The sequence below is a fragment of the Peromyscus californicus genome, unplaced genomic scaffold (genome assembly GCF_007827085.1).
Source record: "Peromyscus californicus insignis strain IS unplaced genomic scaffold, ASM782708v3 Scaffold_12__1_contigs__length_115047231, whole genome shotgun sequence".
Classification (NCBI taxonomy): domain Eukaryota; kingdom Metazoa; phylum Chordata; class Mammalia; order Rodentia; family Cricetidae; genus Peromyscus; species Peromyscus californicus.
Window position 1 is genome coordinate 89,941,257 of NW_026294413.1, and position 17,772 is coordinate 89,959,028.

The following is a 17,772-nucleotide window of genomic DNA, read 5'->3' on the forward strand; positions in this document are numbered from 1 at the left end:
CTCAGAGGTTAAGAGCACTGACTGCTCTTCCAGAGGTCCTGAGTTCAATTCCCAACAACCGCATGGTGGCTCACAACCATCTGTAATGAGATCTGGTGCCCTCTTCTGGCCTGCAGTCATATATGCTGTATACATAATAAATAAATAAATAAATAATAAAAAAAGTGTAATTTAAAATAATATAAAGTATATAAAAGGACATATAAGAGATCGGTAGCCGGGTGGTGGTGGCGCACGCCTTTAATCCCAGCACTCAGGAGGTAGAGCCAGGCGGATCTCTGTGAGTTCGAGGCCAGTCTGGTCTACAGAACGAGATCCAGGAGAGGCACCAAAACTACACAGAGAAACCTTGTCTCAAAAAAAAGAAAAAAGAAAAAAAGAAATTGGTAACAATGTCTAACCTATTGAGAGCAAAGTAAACATACTTAATACTTTTTTCTGTTTTTTAACCCCCATTCTCTTTTGTTTTTGTAAGACAGGGTCAGGGTGGCTTTAAACTCATAAATCTTCCTGCCTCAGCCTCCTGAGTACTAGATAAATTGAGAGCAATTATTTTGATTAAAATAGTAAGTTTTAAAAATATAGGTAGTCTTCAACACTTTATTTTATGACAATATAGGTGTCTGTCTTTAACAGATGTTTGAAATAAGAGCTATGTTTGAGCTACCACACCACTGGGGAAAAAAAAACCATCAGGACATGGATTTTCAACAGCTTTTTAAAAAATTTAAATGTAACTTAAATCTCATGTAGAGTTTTCCATATTAAAACTTCTAGGGACAAGCCAGGATGGGGGCACACATCTTTAAATTAATCCTAGTCCTTGGTGGGCAGAGGCAGGCAAATCTCTGAGGCAGAGCAAGTTCCAGGACAGCTTGGGCTACACATGAAAACCTTCTGTTTCAAAACAAAACAAAATTCTTGACAGACGGTCAGTGGGTAAAAGCACTTGCTATGAAAACATTAGGACTAGAGTTCAAATCTCCAGAACATACGTAAAAAGCCAGGCATGGATGCACATGCCTGTAACACTGTGGGATTGAAAGAGGTGGACCTCAGGAGCTTGATGGCAAAACAGCCTAACTGAAAGAGCAAGCTTCTGTTTCAGTAAAGACCAACCCTCAAAGTAGTAAGGCAAACAGCAATAGAGGAAGAAACAAAAGTTCTCCTCTGGCCTCCATATATACTTAGTTACACCTAAACACTCAAATGTACTCCTCATCCCTATACATACCCACACATGACAATTATAAGCCAAATAAACCTCTTTGAATTGTGAATAAACATAATTTTATTTTGCACAAATTACTCCATATGATTTTAAGATCAACACTTTTTAAAAAACAATCTTCAGCCAGGTAGTGGTGGCGCATGCCTTTAATCCCAGCACTCGGGAGGCAGAGGCAGGTGGATCTCTGAGTTCGAGGCCAGCCTGGGCTACAGAGTGAGTTCCAGGAAAGGCGCAAAGCTACACAGAGAAACCCTGTCTCGAAAGAAAAAAGTCTTCACCGATAAAGGATTTAACAGAGATGTCATATCTATATATCTATAATTTGTATTTATTTATTTATTTATTTTTTTGTTTTTGTTTTCAAGACAGAGTTTCTCTGTGTAGCTTTGCGCCTTTCCTGGATCTCGCTCTGTAGACCAGGCTGGCCTTGAACTCACAAAGATCCGCCTGGCTCTGACTTCTGAGTGCTGGGATTAAAGGCTTGCGCCACCACCGCCCAGCTTCATTTGACTTTTAATATGTGAAGAAAATGCATTATTTCTCAGACAATAATGTCATTTAGATCTAACATTCAATCATAAAATGTGAACACAGTATCTGAAGGAAGAGAAAGGTGTATGTCTACAGAACAATATGAAGTTCAAACAAGATAATTGTTGTTTCTAGAAAGAATTACTGACAATACACAACACAGATGAATTCCTTGACATCAAAGCTGAAATGAAAGAGCCAAACAAACAGGCATGAGTAGATTCAATGTATGGAAACAAAACTGAAAATACTGTAAAGAAAGTGAGATTAGTGCTACCTACTGAGAACGCAGAGATCATGGCCCAGGAAAATGCAGAAGAGAAGCCAGGGTACTGGGATTGTTCTACAGCTTGACTTGGGTAGTAGTCACATAGATTATACTTATGTGAACATTACTGAGCTGTACACTAAAACTTGTGTACTTTCTTACATCATGTATTTTTAAAAATAAATCATCTAGGAGATAAAGATCTTCCTGAAGAAAATTATGAGAAGGGTTAATTTACTAAGAAAGATTTACTAAAAAAGCCATTTAGCTTTCCTTCTAAATTAAGAAACCTTCAGACTTCTCCATGAATACTAAGAAAGTCACCTAACTTTCCTACTAAATTAAAATAACAAAAAGACCCACAAGATTTCTTAAAGAGTAAAGTATTAAAACAAATGGAAACATTAAAAAGATCACTAGCAAACTGAGACAAGAAAATAATGCCAACAATGACATGCAGAGAAGCTGAATGTGACTGAGCTCAGTCAGACAAAGGAGACTATCTTCGGTGCATCCACTGCAATTAACTAATTAGTAGGATTTTTGTTTCTGGAAATAGTTTTCAATCTCTTAAACTATCTGAGAAGTAAGCTTTATACTTAAAAAGGTTGGCAAAAAAATTTGAAGATTATGAACAGAGTATGAAAAGAAAAAAATGGTTATGGTTATCTTGTTGCATTGTAAAATAAAGATTGGTTCTTAAAGAATATCTGAAGAAATGTATTAAGAAAACATTTTCATATTCCTAAATCACCTGATCAGATAGACAAGAATACAGATTACTTTTGTAACAAGAATATCTGATACAATTAAATGTTAAAATGATAGCTTAAAAAAAACAAAAAAGAGGTCTAAACTTCTCTATTTGGAGCACAAAGTAAATCCATGCCCTACCGATGAAGAACCAGAACAGAATGCAAGTATGGCCATTCTGAAGAAGGGCACATTGGGAAGAAAAGCAAAGTGAGCCTTCTCACCTGGTGTTTGTTTCTCACCATGTTTCCCATGCTGGTCTTCTGGGCTTCTTGCATTCCCTCCTGAGGAAAGCATCCATTAGATTTGTAGATTCTCTTCAGATACCAGTGACTCCTATTAGGCACCTTTCAGACAACCACAAATGCTAACAAAGGAATATTCCTTCTTTTGCCTAAACATTCTTGAAAGGTCATTTGGAAATGGAAAGTTGTTTCCCTTTCCATTCAGGTGATGGAAAGAGAAATACCTATATTACTTCTTTAAATGACTCAACAGCAATTATGAAGGTTTTCAAATGAAGAAAGGTTAGAATAACCACCACCTACAAACTATTTTTCTATTCCATTTCAAAGTTTCACTATGTCTCCATCTCATAAAAGAGTATCAGTTCTCCTCTATCATCAGATCTAGGGTCTCTTGCCTCCTCCAGTAAGGTACGAAGTATAGAAAAGTGCAGAAGCCCATGGAAACTCAAGTTTTAGAAATTCTTCTCAGACTCCCTATAGGTCTCATAGATTATAAGTCACAAGCCAGTCTACTTTTCAGCAAGTCATTCTTCAATTTCCTTCCAAAGGCTAAATAAAGGTATAGGAATGAAAAAGATGTGCCCAGAAAACAATTCCAAACATATTTAGCTAACAAAGATGAATAAGAACTTGAATATTAAGAGCACGCAGTGTGTGCATGGACAAGTAAGAATATTACAAATGACAATCTTTCAACAACTGTCAAACTCCAGTGGTTCAGTAAGTTTCCATGAGGTATTTATTTGCATTTGGTAGTTTCACGCTGTGCTCCAGAATGAACCATTAGGAAATCAAATTTCCTTCACACAGATGAACCTCAACATGATCAACTGCTAGATGACAGACAGTTTGTTGTAGTGAAGTTTAGATTAGTGATGTGAAAAGTAGTGGCTACCCAAAGAGCATCATTTCACTCTAACACCTACTTCCCCAAGTTCAGTTTCTATCAACAGTTTTCAACTGATAACATGCATGCAAAAACTCCACAAGAAGAGTAACTATGTTCTAAATCCCTATATTAATAGGCCCTTTTGAAGATACTTGCTGATGTCAATCAAGAATGGTAATAGTGATAAATAATATATTTCTAAAAATAAAGACTCATGGCAGAGCCAAGTAAGATAGGTACCTTGTGAACGAAGACAGGAATCTAGAAAGATGAAATTCTCCAGGCAACTGGTCCCTAAGTAAAAGGAAACAAACCTATGACCGAATATACTAGTTCTTACCTGTAATTGGAATCAATTTCCAATGTATCTCTGTCTCTTCTTCATCATTTGACTTAGAATGCTGCGTACGGAATCCATGCTCAATGGAAACAGTGGGACAGAGACTGCACTCTTCAAAATTATTGACATTAATTAAATGTGGATCCTAAAAATACAGGACGTACATTTAATAGCTTTCCTTTTAAATTTAATGTCAAGACTATACTACTTCCTCACAGCAAATGCATAATCTTCAGTCTAAACATTACAAATAAATAAAACCAACATGGTAAAATTATAATACTCTAGCTTTAAATCTAAAATATATTTTGCCAAGGCCAGGAATGGTAGTGCTTGCCTATAAGCAGGTTCAGGAGGCAGAGGCAGTAAGGATCAAAAGTTTGAGGCTAGCCATGGGTTCAGAGTGAAACCTTGTCATGAATAAACATACACCTCCCCAATAAATAAATGAAATAAACAATATACATTGTCCTTAAAGGTTATCTGAGGACTGGCAAAATGGCTCAGTGGGGAAAGGCACTTGCCACCAACTCTGATGACCTGAGGTACTCTTCAGGGGCCACACAGTGGATAACTTTCAGAAGTTATCCTCTGACCTTCACGTGTACACAAAATAAAAATAGTAAAATTTAATAAAAAGATTAAATGAACACTCAGCAATAAAGAACACCAACTGCTCTTGCAGAGGACCAGGTTCAATTCATAGCACCCCATATAGCAGCTCACAACCATCTTAACTCCAGTTCTTTCAAGAGATCCGACACCTCCACTGCTCTCAGAGGGCACCAGAGATTTATGTGGTGCAAATACAAACAGGCGAGCAAAACAATCACATGAATAAAATAAGTAAATCTTTAAAAAATGCAAAATACATACCACACATGCAAAACTGGTGTTGATTTAAAGCACTGACTGGTAAACTTTTGTTTTAAATTTTAAAGGCTATATATTCAACTCTGTTATTGTATTTAACAATACCAACAGGTAATACTTAAATGAATAGAAACAGAATTTTACGGAATAAAACCAGGAAGTAGGGCTGGAGAGATGGCTCAGTGGTTAAGAGCACTAGCTGCTCTTCCTGAGGACCCAGGTTCAACTCCCAGCACCTACAGGGCAGCTTACAACTGTCTTTAACTCCTGTTCCAGGGGGTCCAACACCCTCACACAACCATGCAGGCAAAAGAGCAATGTACATAAAAATCATAAAAAAAAAAAAAAAACAGAAAGTAAGCCATATTCAGTCCACACTCTTTTTAAATGTATTAAGAAACATTAACAATACCTACAGGTCAATATCTCAATGCCTACCTACATAAATCTCCTACCACCATCTTCTCCCTAAAATAAATATCCCAAAACTACATAAAGAAAGGCTGAGATATACACATATGACTTTGATTCAAAGAAGAATAAATTAGCTAACAGCCCTTAAGAATATGGTGCCATTGTGGTACTCTCCTCAATGATTCAGCTCCTCATAAGAAAGTAAGGACTAATGCAGAAAGTCACTGTCTATTAAACACAAGCCATACATAAACAATTGGATTCCTTAATAAGCAAAGCTCAGAATCACCTCAGAGATAATCCCAAAGTCTACTCATTTATATCTGCACAATATAAAATGCTTAATTTGCAGCTCCATATTACTAAATTCAACTGCTTCGTCTGCCTCACTTTGATTCTCTTACAGCAGAAAACAGCCACTGTTTGGAGGACTCATTTCATCATAAAACAATTTGAAATTAACTCCTGCTATGCCAATCTGACAAACTAGCCCTAGTTTTATCATACTAGATAAACTTTAGATTATATATAAAGCACAAAAGCATATAGGAAACAATTACTTCCATATTTACCTTTTTTCAACAAGAAAAGCTTAGAATCACCCTCTAAGACAAACACTTTTACTTCCTGAAGTATGCCTACACTCTTTGACATACACAAAAGCAAATACAGATAACCAGAAAGCCACATTTACATCTTTCAAATGTAGCTTATGGTCAATGCCTACCTCACTGGTAGAAAGAAGAGTAGGGTACTGTACAGATGTTGCATCAACTTCTAGCAGTGGGCTCTGAGCACCCTTAAAATGGACGTTTTCAATTTTTGTACAAGTATGCTGCTCACAGTCTTTCTTATCTAAAGCAGGATTCAACTCATATTCACACTTTTGTCTTAGCTCTTCACAGGTACTACTGCTACTCAATCCTAAGGCCTTGTTGACTGTATCTGTCAGGAATGCATCTGAGTGTCGTGCATTTGCTAGTGCTTCTGATAACCAATTATAAAGCTTGTGGACGTCTCCAGTGTTACATGCCTCTTCTTGTTGCAGTCTCAAGTTAGGATCATGTCCAAGTAAGCCAATGGATTGGGGAGACTCTGAGGAAAAGTAAGAAAAACCATCTCTTGTATTTTAAAAGCCAGTATACTTATTTATATGACAGAATGAAAAAACTTAACATATTTTAAAAATAAAACTTAGAAGTCATCTGTAAGGTATTTATGGGTAGGAACTAAAATATTTTAACTTAGGTTTTACAAATATGTGTCCTCTACTATAACTGTTTCTGAAAATTTTAAGAGCACATGAAAGAGCAAGAAACATGGCAATGCCCTGGTTAGTCTGAAAACAAAGCCTTGAAAAGCCAAATACTGAAGATGAAACTGATCTTAAGTTAATAAAACAATATAGAGAGGATACTGAAATGAACTGAGGAAATTTAAAAACCAGGAAGGACACAAAAGAGATAAGACATACACACTGAAAGTAAAGAGATACCTAAGTCAAGTGAAGAAAAAGCCTAAAAGTTGTAACAGACAACAGCACCGTCGAATAGAACTTTCTGCAATGACTAAAATATTCCTATCAGTATGCTCTAATACAGTTGTTTGGCTGGTGAAATGTAGTTTTATTTCATTTCAACTAATTTAAACTTAAAGAGCTATGTGTAATGACTACCACAATAGATAATTCAAGAATAAAAGTAAAGATTTCCCCCAGGGGAGTCCTTGCCCTGGAGGAAATGGGGATGGGGGGTGGGCTGGGGGGGAGGGGGGCTGGAGGAGGGAGGACAGGGGAATCCATGGCTGATATGTAAAATTAAACTAAACTATAAAATAAATTAAAAAAAAAAAAAAAAAGCCGGGTGGTGGCTGCGGCGGCGGCGCACGCCTTTAATCCCAGCACTCGGGAGGCAGAGGCAAGCAGATCTCTGTGAGTTTGAGGCCAGCCTGGACCCTAGAGTGAGTTCCAGGAAAAGTCTCCAAAGCTACACAGAGAAATCCTGTCTCGAAAAACCAAAAAAGAATGACCATCCAGCTGACAGCTTTAGAGAACTGTTGGACAATAAATAACAATAATATCTTAAAAAAAAAAGTAAAGATTCCAGTTCTGGTGGCACAATCCTTCCCAGATACTTGGGAAGCCAAGACAAGTGGACAGCAAAAGGTTAGCCTGGTCTGAAGAATGAGCTAAAAGCCAATCTGGGCAACTTAGTGAAACCTTATTTCAAAAAGTAAAGAGAGTTGGGGATGCAGTTCGGTGGGTAGGTGCTTATCTACCATGAACAAGGCTTATGGTTCATTCAGAGCATAAAAGTATATATTATAGCAAAGACGTTTATCTGTCCAACCTAGTCAAAGACAATCACATCTGAAAAGAAGACAAGGCTTCTGAGCACAAAACAAAAGCCCAAAACCTCACATTTCATGTTTCTGAACTAGCCAGTATAAAAAGGTTAAAACACTGAGTATTTAATTTACTTACAGTACTTAAACACACTATTGTAACAGTCTCCCATTTCTATCAACTGAAAAGGGTACAACAAAGGAACACAACAGGAATTGTATAAATCTAAGAAATTTCATTTTAAAGCTCAGAAGGGTCCATTCATTAAGCAACAGCCTAAAACAATCCAACAAACATCTCTCATTGTGAAAACAAAATATAGTGTAAGCGCTAAGTTCAAGCTAAGCTTAAATGTATTGCGTATACTTTATATTAGCCTAAACTGAACAATTAAGAAATATGACACAGCAGGGTAAGTATTTTTATATAGGATCAAACAGTAAATATTTTAAACATCATGGGCCATACAGTCTTTACTGCAATTCTGCCATCTCAGTGTGAAAGCAGCTATATACACATAAATGAATGGCCATAGTTGTATTCTTTTGTGTGTGTGTGGAGGGGGGGGGGGTTCGAGACAGGGTTTCTCTGTGTAGTTTTGGTGCCCGTCCTGAATCTCACTCTGTAGGCTAGTCTGGCCTGGAACTCACAGAGATCCACCTGGCTCTGTTTCCTAAGTGCTGGGATTAAAGATGTCCGCCACCAATGCCCAGCATCGTGGTTGTATTCTAATACATGTATTCAAAAACAGGAGTAAACTCTTTCACTCCTTATTAACTGCTTGAGGGATCTGTGGTCATCACAAATGACATAGTAACTATCTGAACCAGGGCATTCATGACCAACCAAATACTTCAAAGGAAACAAATGATTATTCAGTCGGTCACCCTGGAAAGTCAATAGTGAGACAAATTCAGAAAAAAAGAAATGTACAACACCAAACCTGATCCTTGTATTTGGGATTAGAACCCATTTTGGTGGTGGCAAGGTAACTGAATTTAGGATGGTTTATGTCTTCTCAGATTGTACAAAGAAAAACTGAGCTATAACACACAGCTAAAGAACACAGCGTGTTGAGAAAGAAAAGGACCACAAGCCAACAGCAAAAGGAACGTGTTAGCACTGGCAAAAGTAAGGTAGGGAGTGGATAACCGTCAAAGTGTGAAGCCACTGCAATGACTTATTTGCTGTGAGTGTACAATTTCTAAGGGTAGGATCAATAAACTGTAAAACTTCCAACGTCAACCAATCCTGAACAAGCCAGGCAGGCATGCTCACACTTGTAACTGTACTCCCTGGGAAGCTGAGGAAGGAAGACTGGTGAGAATTCCAGGCCAGTCAGAGTCCTTGTGACACCCTGCCTCAAAAAGAAAAAAACATAGAACCCAAACCCAACCAAGTACCTAGGACAGTTTGTATCTGGCTCTTAAGCTTAGTAATTTGGGAATTACTATAACATGGGAAAGAACAGAACCAAGGTTATGTATTTTGGTTATTATCATAAAAGTAGTGTGTTATTTTACCTTCATATAGATGATAATTATCAGATGAATTGCTGGTTTTGGCGAACTTTCTCATATTTTCAGGTAGATCCTCAAGCTTCCTCTTCAAGACACTTTTGCTTCTAGGATCTTCTGTATCTGGGTCCCCACCCACATTTTTTTTTGTACATTGAATTAAATTAATCAATTCTTTGACTCTATCCTTATCATAATCTAAAGAATGAGATGACTTCTGCTGTACAGGTTCAGCAGTTTCACCCCTTGAGCCATTTCGTTTTCCAAATTTCATTTTTGAACCATTAATTTCTTCTTCTTGACCTTCATAATCTGAAAGTGGACTAAATTGTTGACGTTTTCGATTTTCTTCAAATAACTCTTTTAATTTAAAAATAGGTAACTGATACATTTCTGGCTGAAAAATGTAGGTATGTAAGCAGTCGTCAATATGAGATTTATTTCTTGGTGCCGAGTATAGGAATTTTTTATCATCTAATCGTGAATCGTATGAAAACATGAAAAATTCCCGCTTACCTGAACCAAAACCTCGCTTAAAAAATTCACTTACGTACTTCTCAACAACAGAATGAAAATTTATAGTGTTTATATCTTTGAATTCTTTTCGACACTGAATTAAAGCAAACTGTAAAAACTGAGTTATTTTTAATATATCTGATATGCTCTCATGTTTCTCCTGTGGTGCTGGATTCGTTACACCTTTCTGTGCTGCAAATAAACAAAAAGTAAACCATAGTAGCAATAGGGAAATCAATCAAATATAAATCATCATACTACTAAAGTGTAACATTTGAACATTAATGTTGAGCCAGTGAGCATCTGCTTCTGATACACAAGTAGTACAGCAAACTGACAAGCAGCATGCTTCTGCTTAAAATGGGCCAGTAACCCAAACAAATGAAAGGGAAAACAGACTTTTAATGGGAAAAAAAACCTCACTAACGATCTTCACTTCCTTTTGCCCCCAAGTCAACACAAATGGTTGCAAGCAAATTGTAAAGAATGGGGAGAAAGTAAGATTTGAGATTCTAAGCAGTATCACTCCTGCAAATGACAATGTCACTCCATTTTTCTCATAAAGTAACAACATTAACTTTATATAAACTCATTTTCCCATAAGCACATATCTATGTACTGAGAAGTCACAACTGAAAAATCCAGGCTTAATCCAAAAGCCTATTAGTGGGAATTCCTTAATATTCAAGTTTGTTGTTAAAAAGGCCAACAACAAAATCTTCTCTAACATAAATATTCCAAATTCTCATTAACTACAAATGGCCTAATGTTTAATATGGCATATGATACTTTAAAATCACTAAAACTTGAATGCAAAAATGAATTAGAGAAAAATATGTCACACAAAACTCTAAGCTGTAGTACTAAAACAATTATAATAAAACTTCATTAATGAAAGCACTGAAAAAAGAGAAAAAGAAAACAAACGAAAAAGCCCCTAAAGTTTCATAGTTAAGAGAAACACTTCAAAGGCAGGAGTAATGGCATACACAAAAATACGGAGGGGAGCACATCAAAGTCATGTTTTATACTGCTAATTCCACAGAACAGATTTAGACAAAATAGAATGTAAGTGTACTGAAAAGATTTCAGTAATATCTACCAGCAATTATACTTCAACATTAAAAAAAAACAAAACTTACTGATAATTAGGCATCTAGGTTCTTGAAACAGAAACAAAGCATGTAGGATTCGAGACTTGACAGTCTGATGTTCTAAAGAAAAGAAGAAAAAAAAAGCCAAATTCATTAGCAAGCAATTTTAACTGGTTTTTTTTTTTTTTTTTTTTAATTGTAAAAATTAAAGCCAGACTACCTACCATAAGGAGAAATCATCTGGTAAGGAGAAAGAAGAAAAAGGTATCCTCGGTCTCCTAAAGGTTTTACAAGAACCTGCAGTTTGGAGAGGCAGAAGAGGTATATTCACCATATTATTACTACTACTTGAAAGTAAACACAACACTTGATACTAAGTATAAAGAAGTATAATTTTTTTAAAGAAAATAATGCAGCCAGGCAGTGGTAGCGCATGCCTTTAATCCCAGCACTTGGGAGGCAGATCTCTGTGAGTTCCAGGCCAGCCTGATCTACAGAGCGAGATCCAGGACAGGTACCAAAACTACAGAGAAACCTTGTCTCAAAAAAAAAAAAAAAACCACCAAACTAACCATGAAGAAGATCTCAATCAAGTGAAAATTTATGTTCATAATATACTGAGAATGTTCTTGAAATAATTATAGTTAGCTGTGAAAAATAACTTGATGCTAAAATACACAGATTTCTAATATTTATCAGTGCAAAAGACATTAAAAGCATGCTGGACATTGTATATAATAAAACATACTTTGAAATAACTGCCTATGAAAATTCAAGATAGTGTTCAATGAAATGTTGCTAGAATCTAATCTTACAGTTATATTGAGTATCATTCATATTACATAATTTTACCTGCCAGAGATAACCTGAAGTCTCTCAACTATGAAGAGAAAGTAACACACAAAATAGCAGTAATTACAAAAGACAGAAAAATTCCCCCCAAAGATTTAAAAAGCAGGAAAGATGGCTCAACAGTTAAGGGCACTTGCTTCTTTTGCAGAGGCCCACAGTTGGTTCCTAATACCTATACAGAGGTTCATGGTCTTTTGTAACTCCAGTTCCTGGGGTTCCAATAAGGGCCTCCATAAGCTCATACAATGAATCTTAAGAAAAATTTACAGGGCAGTAAGAACGGAAAAGCATAGCTCATTTATAGTAGTAAAAGGCAGTCAAGGAAGATTTAGAGTATACTGAAGTTCTATTTTGAAGAATGGGCACAGTGAAACACCCAGAGGTTGCATGATAGGCAACATTATAAGGAATGGCAAACCATAATATAAGGAACAGTCTGCAAGCATTACAGTACTCATTACTGGCTCCAGGGTAAGAATAGAGTAGGGAGAATGGGTAAATGTTTAATAGACATCAAGATGCAAAGATCAAATAAAGAAAAAACGAATTCCAATTTATCCAGGAACATCTTTAGTGTGCATACTCTTGTAACTACTTCCTTTGGTAACAACAAAAAGAGTTGATGGCACTGTGTCAGAGGAAAAGAAAATGATCTAACATAAAGCATTTATTTCGGGACCTACTAAGATAGCTTCTGGATTAAAGGATGAAGTGAATAAAAAAGGGTATTTGTATTATGAAAATTGTGCTACTTGAATTGCTATTAACAATAACGATAAAAAGTGACTGCACTAGCCGGGCGGCTTAATCCCAGCACTTGGGAGGCAGAGCCAGGCGGATCTCTGTGAGTTCGAGGCCAGCCTGGTCTCCAAAGCAAGTTCCAGGAAAAGCGCAAAGCTACACAGAGAAACCCTGTCTCGAAAAACCAAAAAAAAAAAAAAAAAAAAAAAGTGACTGCACTAACAAAAAAGACTATGAAAGCACAGCAGTATCACGTTTGGAGGTTTCAAAGTGCTTCCAGCTAGCCAGCCAGGGTAACTTCTCCTCTTTAATTCACTCTATTAAAAAGTAACTGTCAGGTGCTCCAGCAACAGCTCTTTTAAACAAGACCTTCAGTAAGCTGATTGGTAGCATGAGCCAAAACTGGGAGCAGAGGTGGGAGTCCAGAAGATCAATTGAGCCAGAAAGATCCCAATCTAGAAATTATTCATGAAACTTAGGGGATCCTTCCTTTTAAAAAAAAAAATTATACACAGTGTAGGTCAGTTGCCAGGTCTGGAGTTAGATAAAGGGAGCTCACGTCAGCAGTTAGATTTTTGTTTTAAGGTTTATAAAAGTTACATATACCCTAAAGTGGCCTTACCTTATCTCCTAGAAACTTCCTAGGCTAGGCTACATCATACTGCTAAGTGACATGTAGCATGAATTTCGAGATGTTGGCCTTATAATTACCATTAATCTTAGAGCCACAGACACAGATATCTCATAGTATACATGTAGACAATGTACCTGCAAAATTATTTCAAATCTAAATACTCTAGTCTAAAATATTCCAAATATTATATGCCTTTCCTTAATATTTTGCTCAAGTCCTAGCTGTTAGAACAGTATAATAAGTCTGTGCTTACTGAGGAAAACTAGTTACCCCGCCTTTAACATCACACTCACTCCAAATATAATACCACATTTCACAAATTTAATGGTTTACAGACTATAAAGAACCATTGAATCAGGGGAGTATGGTGGGGCAAGCCTTTAATACCAGCACTTGGGAGGCGGAGGCAGAGGCAGGTGGATCTTTGTGAGTTTTAGGCCAGTCTGGTCTACAGAGGACAGCCAGGACAGCCAAGGCTATATACACAGAGAAACTTTATCTCTAAAAAATAAATAAATAAATGAAAGAAAGAAAGAAAGAAAGGAAGGAAGGAAGGAAGGAAGGGGGAGGGGGAGAGAGAGAGAGAGAGAGAGAGAAAGAAAGAAAGAAAGAGAAAAGAAGAACCACACTGTATCCAGACACCCATGGTGTATATGAGCAGTCTATATTCAAAGCCACTAAGACAACCAGAGGCCCTATCAGTCCTATCTGAAGCATAAGCCCAAAGAGAAACATTTCAGCCAAATCTTGAAATCTCTATGCTTTTGTTGCCTCTAGTCAACTATACTTGACTACTGTGTTCCCCCTTTAAAATGCTATTTAGCCGGGCGGTGGTGGCGCACGCCTTTAATCCCAGCACTCGGGAGGCAGAGCCAGGCGGATCTCTGAGTTCGAGGCCAGCCTGGTCACCAAAGCGAGTTCCAGGAAAGGCGCAAAGCTACACAGAGAAACCCTGTCTCGAAAAACCAAAAAAAAAAAAAAAAACCAAAAAAAAAAAACACGCTATTTAATATAATTTGTACATTTTTCCTACTTTATTTTACTGTTTTGATTTTTCAGGTAACATTACAGGTGCTGGACATGGTGGCACACACATACAATCTCAGTACCTGGGAGGTTAAATCAGGAGAAACAGAGTTCAAGGCCATTAACTACATGAAGCCCTGTCCAAAACACCAAAAACCAAAACAAAAAGTATAAACAATATGGAAGAATGCTGTGGGATGTTCTGTATGGCAAATGTGTTGCTCTGATTGGTCAATAAATAAATCACTGATTGGCCAGTGGCCAGGCAGGAAGTATAGGCGGGACAAGGAGGAGAATAAAGCTGGGAAGTGGAAAGCTGAGTCAGGGAAACACTGCCAGCCGCCATGATGAGAAACAGCATGTGAAGATGCCGGTAAGCCACGAGCCATGTGGCAAGGTATAGATTAATGGAAATGGATTAATTTAAGCTGTAAGAACAGTTAGCAAGAAGCCTGCCACGGCCATACAGTTTGTAACCAATATAAGTCTCTGTGTTTACTTGGTCGGGTCTGAGTGGCTGTGGGACTGGCGGGTGATAGAGATTTGTCCTGACTGTGGGCCAGGCAGGAAAACTTTAGCTACAGAAGAACAAATTAAAGAGGCTGGAAAGATGGATCAGTAGTTAAAAGTGATAGTTGCTCTTCCAGAGGACCCAGGTTTGATTCCTGACACCCATCCAGTAAATCCAGACCCAGGGGATCTAACACCATCCTCTAGCCTCTACAGGCATCAGGCACTCATGTGGTGCACCGACACATATGCAGGTAAAACACCCATACACTAAAAATAGAAAGCAAATATTAGAAAGTACACAAATAGCTTACAATCTTATATCACTGATCTGACAGAGAAAAACTATACTAAATGAGATTCAGTAGGAACAAGATTCAAACTCCCAAAGGCTTCAATTTGCAATTACAAGATGTAAAGGATAACATTATAAAATATTTATAGACAAACCAGAACTGAAAATATATTTACACAAAACCTTATCAACAAATGTCTAAAATGTTTTCCTGAATAGTCAAGGAGTGAAAAAAAACTGAGACACACAAAATGTACCATTATCCATACAATGAACTACTATTTAGCCGTAAAAGGGAATTAAGTACAGATACAGACTATAACATGGATATATATATATATATTTTTTTTTTCACTCAGTAAATGAATACAGGTACAGAAAGTCAGATAGTGTATGACTTTATTAACAAAAAAATACCCAGCATATATATATAAATGGCTGTGAGAGATTTGGAGGAAGAAAGCTGAGTGCTTAATTACTACAGGATTTCCTACTGGGGTTACAAAAAAGTTATGGAATTAAATAATGATACTGGTCAAAAATACTCATCTACTGCAAACTACTGAATTACTGCCTACTTAAAAATGACTCAAATGCCAGGCAGTGGTGTCACACGCCTTTAATTCCAGCACTCAGGAGGGAGAGGCAGGTGAATCTCTGTGAGTTCAAGGCCCGCCTGGTCTACAGAGCGAGTTCCAGGACAGCCAAGGCTGTTACACAGTGAAACCCTGTCCCAATCTGCCCCCTGCCATCTCCAGCCAAAAGAAAAAAAATGCAGGGGGTTAACAAAGAAGTCTGACATACTCCTCTTCCTGCTCATAAAGTTAAGACTACAGAAAATGAAGGAGAGGTATCAGAAAGAGAACTAGCAATCTCTCCAGAAATGAAGACAGAAATCCAGACCAAAAAAAAAAAAAAAAAAAGGTAGATACATAAAGATACATAAGAAATTACTACCTAGATACTGTGATTCACACACACACACACACACACACACACACACACGGGGGGGGGGGGGGGGGGGGGGGGGGGGGGGGGGGGGGGGGGGGGGGGGGGGGGGGGGGGGACAGGGAAGAGGCGAGAAAGGGAGAAAATAAAAACTAAAAAGCAACCAGAAAACCAGATCTGATGACACAGACATGTAATCTCAGCTACTTGGGAGGCTGAGACAAGAGGATCACAAGTTCAAGGGCAGCCTGAGAAACTTAGATCCTTTCTCAAAATATAAAAGAAAAAAGAAAGGGCTGGGAATGACAGTTTTGTGGGAGTACTGGTCTAACATAAGCGAAGCCCCAGATTCCATGTTTAGTTCTCTGGGAGTTAAGGGCAACCTACCAAAAATATATACTTAGATTAAGAGCTGACCTCTCACTCCTAACAGCAGCAAAAAAAACACCTTGTAAGACAGGAATCTCACACTTGTACCCATATTAAAACCTTCTCGCCGGGCGGTGGTGGCGCACACCTTTAATCCCAGCACTCGGGAGGCAGAGCCAGGCAGATCTCTGTGAGTTCGAGGCCAGCCTGGGCTACCAAGTGAGTTCCAGGACAGGCGCAAAGCTACACAGAGAAACCCTGTCTTGGGGGGGGGGGGGGGGGGGGACACACCTTCTCTTGGACCAGGTGAGGTAGTATATGCCACTAATCACAGCCTTTGGTAGCGAGAAGCAGGAAGAGATCACCAAGTTTAGCTCAGTCTACATAATGAGTTCCAAGCCAGCCAGGGTTACACAGTAAGACCATGTCTCAAAACAAATGAAAAAATTTCTTAGTAAACTCCATTTTTTTTCAAAACAAATAAAAAATTGTCCCACTTCAACCATTATGGAATATATACTTATGAACAAAGGACGCATATAAAAACATGGGACTTAAATCTGAAAAACATCAAACTAACATCTATTCAGATTACAGTGCAATTAAGTAAGAAATAAGAAAGCAAAGAGAAGCTAATGTTGTAAATATGCTACTGGTAGACATGGATAGATGGCTCAGCAATTAGGAGCACCTGCTCTTGCAGAAGACTTGGGTTTGATTCCCAGTATCTATATGGAGATTTACAACCACCTGTAACTCGAGTTTCACAGGATCTGAAGGCCTTTTCTAGCATCCACAGGCATTAAGTATGCACACAGTATACATACATACATGCATGCAAACACACACATAAAATAAAAACACATTTTTCAGAAACAAATGCTAATGTCTCTCCTCAACAAAACAAATTAACTGTTCAGAAGTCTCTTTGTCTCATTTAGTATTCCATAAACATTTTTGACAATAATACAACATTTACAGTCACAATGCTTAATAAAAATGGGTCTACACAAAGTCCACTGTCATGAGTAAAGGAAGAGTACTATATCAACTTTACATAGCAAACTCCAGGCCAGCCAAGACTACACAGCAAGAGCTTGTCTCCAAAGTAAAAAAGTACTAATAGTAGAATACTATTAACTAAATGAGAGCACTCAACAAAGACCTTGGAGGACTTCCAGAGGCAAAAATAAACTGAAATATGGTAACTTATTAATATAGTATTTTCAAGGGATAATGGGAATATTTAAAACTTCACTCACAAGTTTTTCTTTCTCCAGTTTTTGCAGTAAACACTCCATGTTACTTCCAATTCTTGTCTTTTCGACAACTTCATAAAGGCTACAGTACATCCCATTCTTTAAAACTGATACAAAGAA

The 17,772-nt window shown here is 37.6% G+C and overlaps 1 protein-coding gene across 5 annotated transcripts in view; it reads right to left on the reverse strand.

The window, feature by feature from the left end:
* Tasor (transcription activation suppressor) overlaps window positions 1–17,772 on the reverse strand; it is a 78,512-nt gene that overhangs the window by 34,079 nt on the left and 26,661 nt on the right. For 3 of the 5 annotated variants that reach the window (XM_052733802.1, XM_052733800.1, XM_052733803.1), the window contains exons 11-17: window positions 17,656–17,759; window positions 11,243–11,315; window positions 11,067–11,138; window positions 9,415–10,116; window positions 6,275–6,642; window positions 4,261–4,405; window positions 3,008–3,067 (exon numbers count right to left, since the gene is read on the reverse strand). In XM_052733802.1, the coding sequence (XP_052589762.1) occupies window positions 3,008–3,067; window positions 4,261–4,405; window positions 6,275–6,642; window positions 9,415–10,116; window positions 11,067–11,138; window positions 11,243–11,315; window positions 17,656–17,759 (1,524 nt within the window). The remainder of the gene's footprint in view (window positions 1–3,007; window positions 3,068–4,260; window positions 4,406–6,274; window positions 6,643–9,414; window positions 10,117–11,066; window positions 11,139–11,242; window positions 11,316–17,655; window positions 17,760–17,772) is intronic. The other 2 variants (XM_052733801.1, XM_052733804.1) reach the window with 1 other exon arrangement.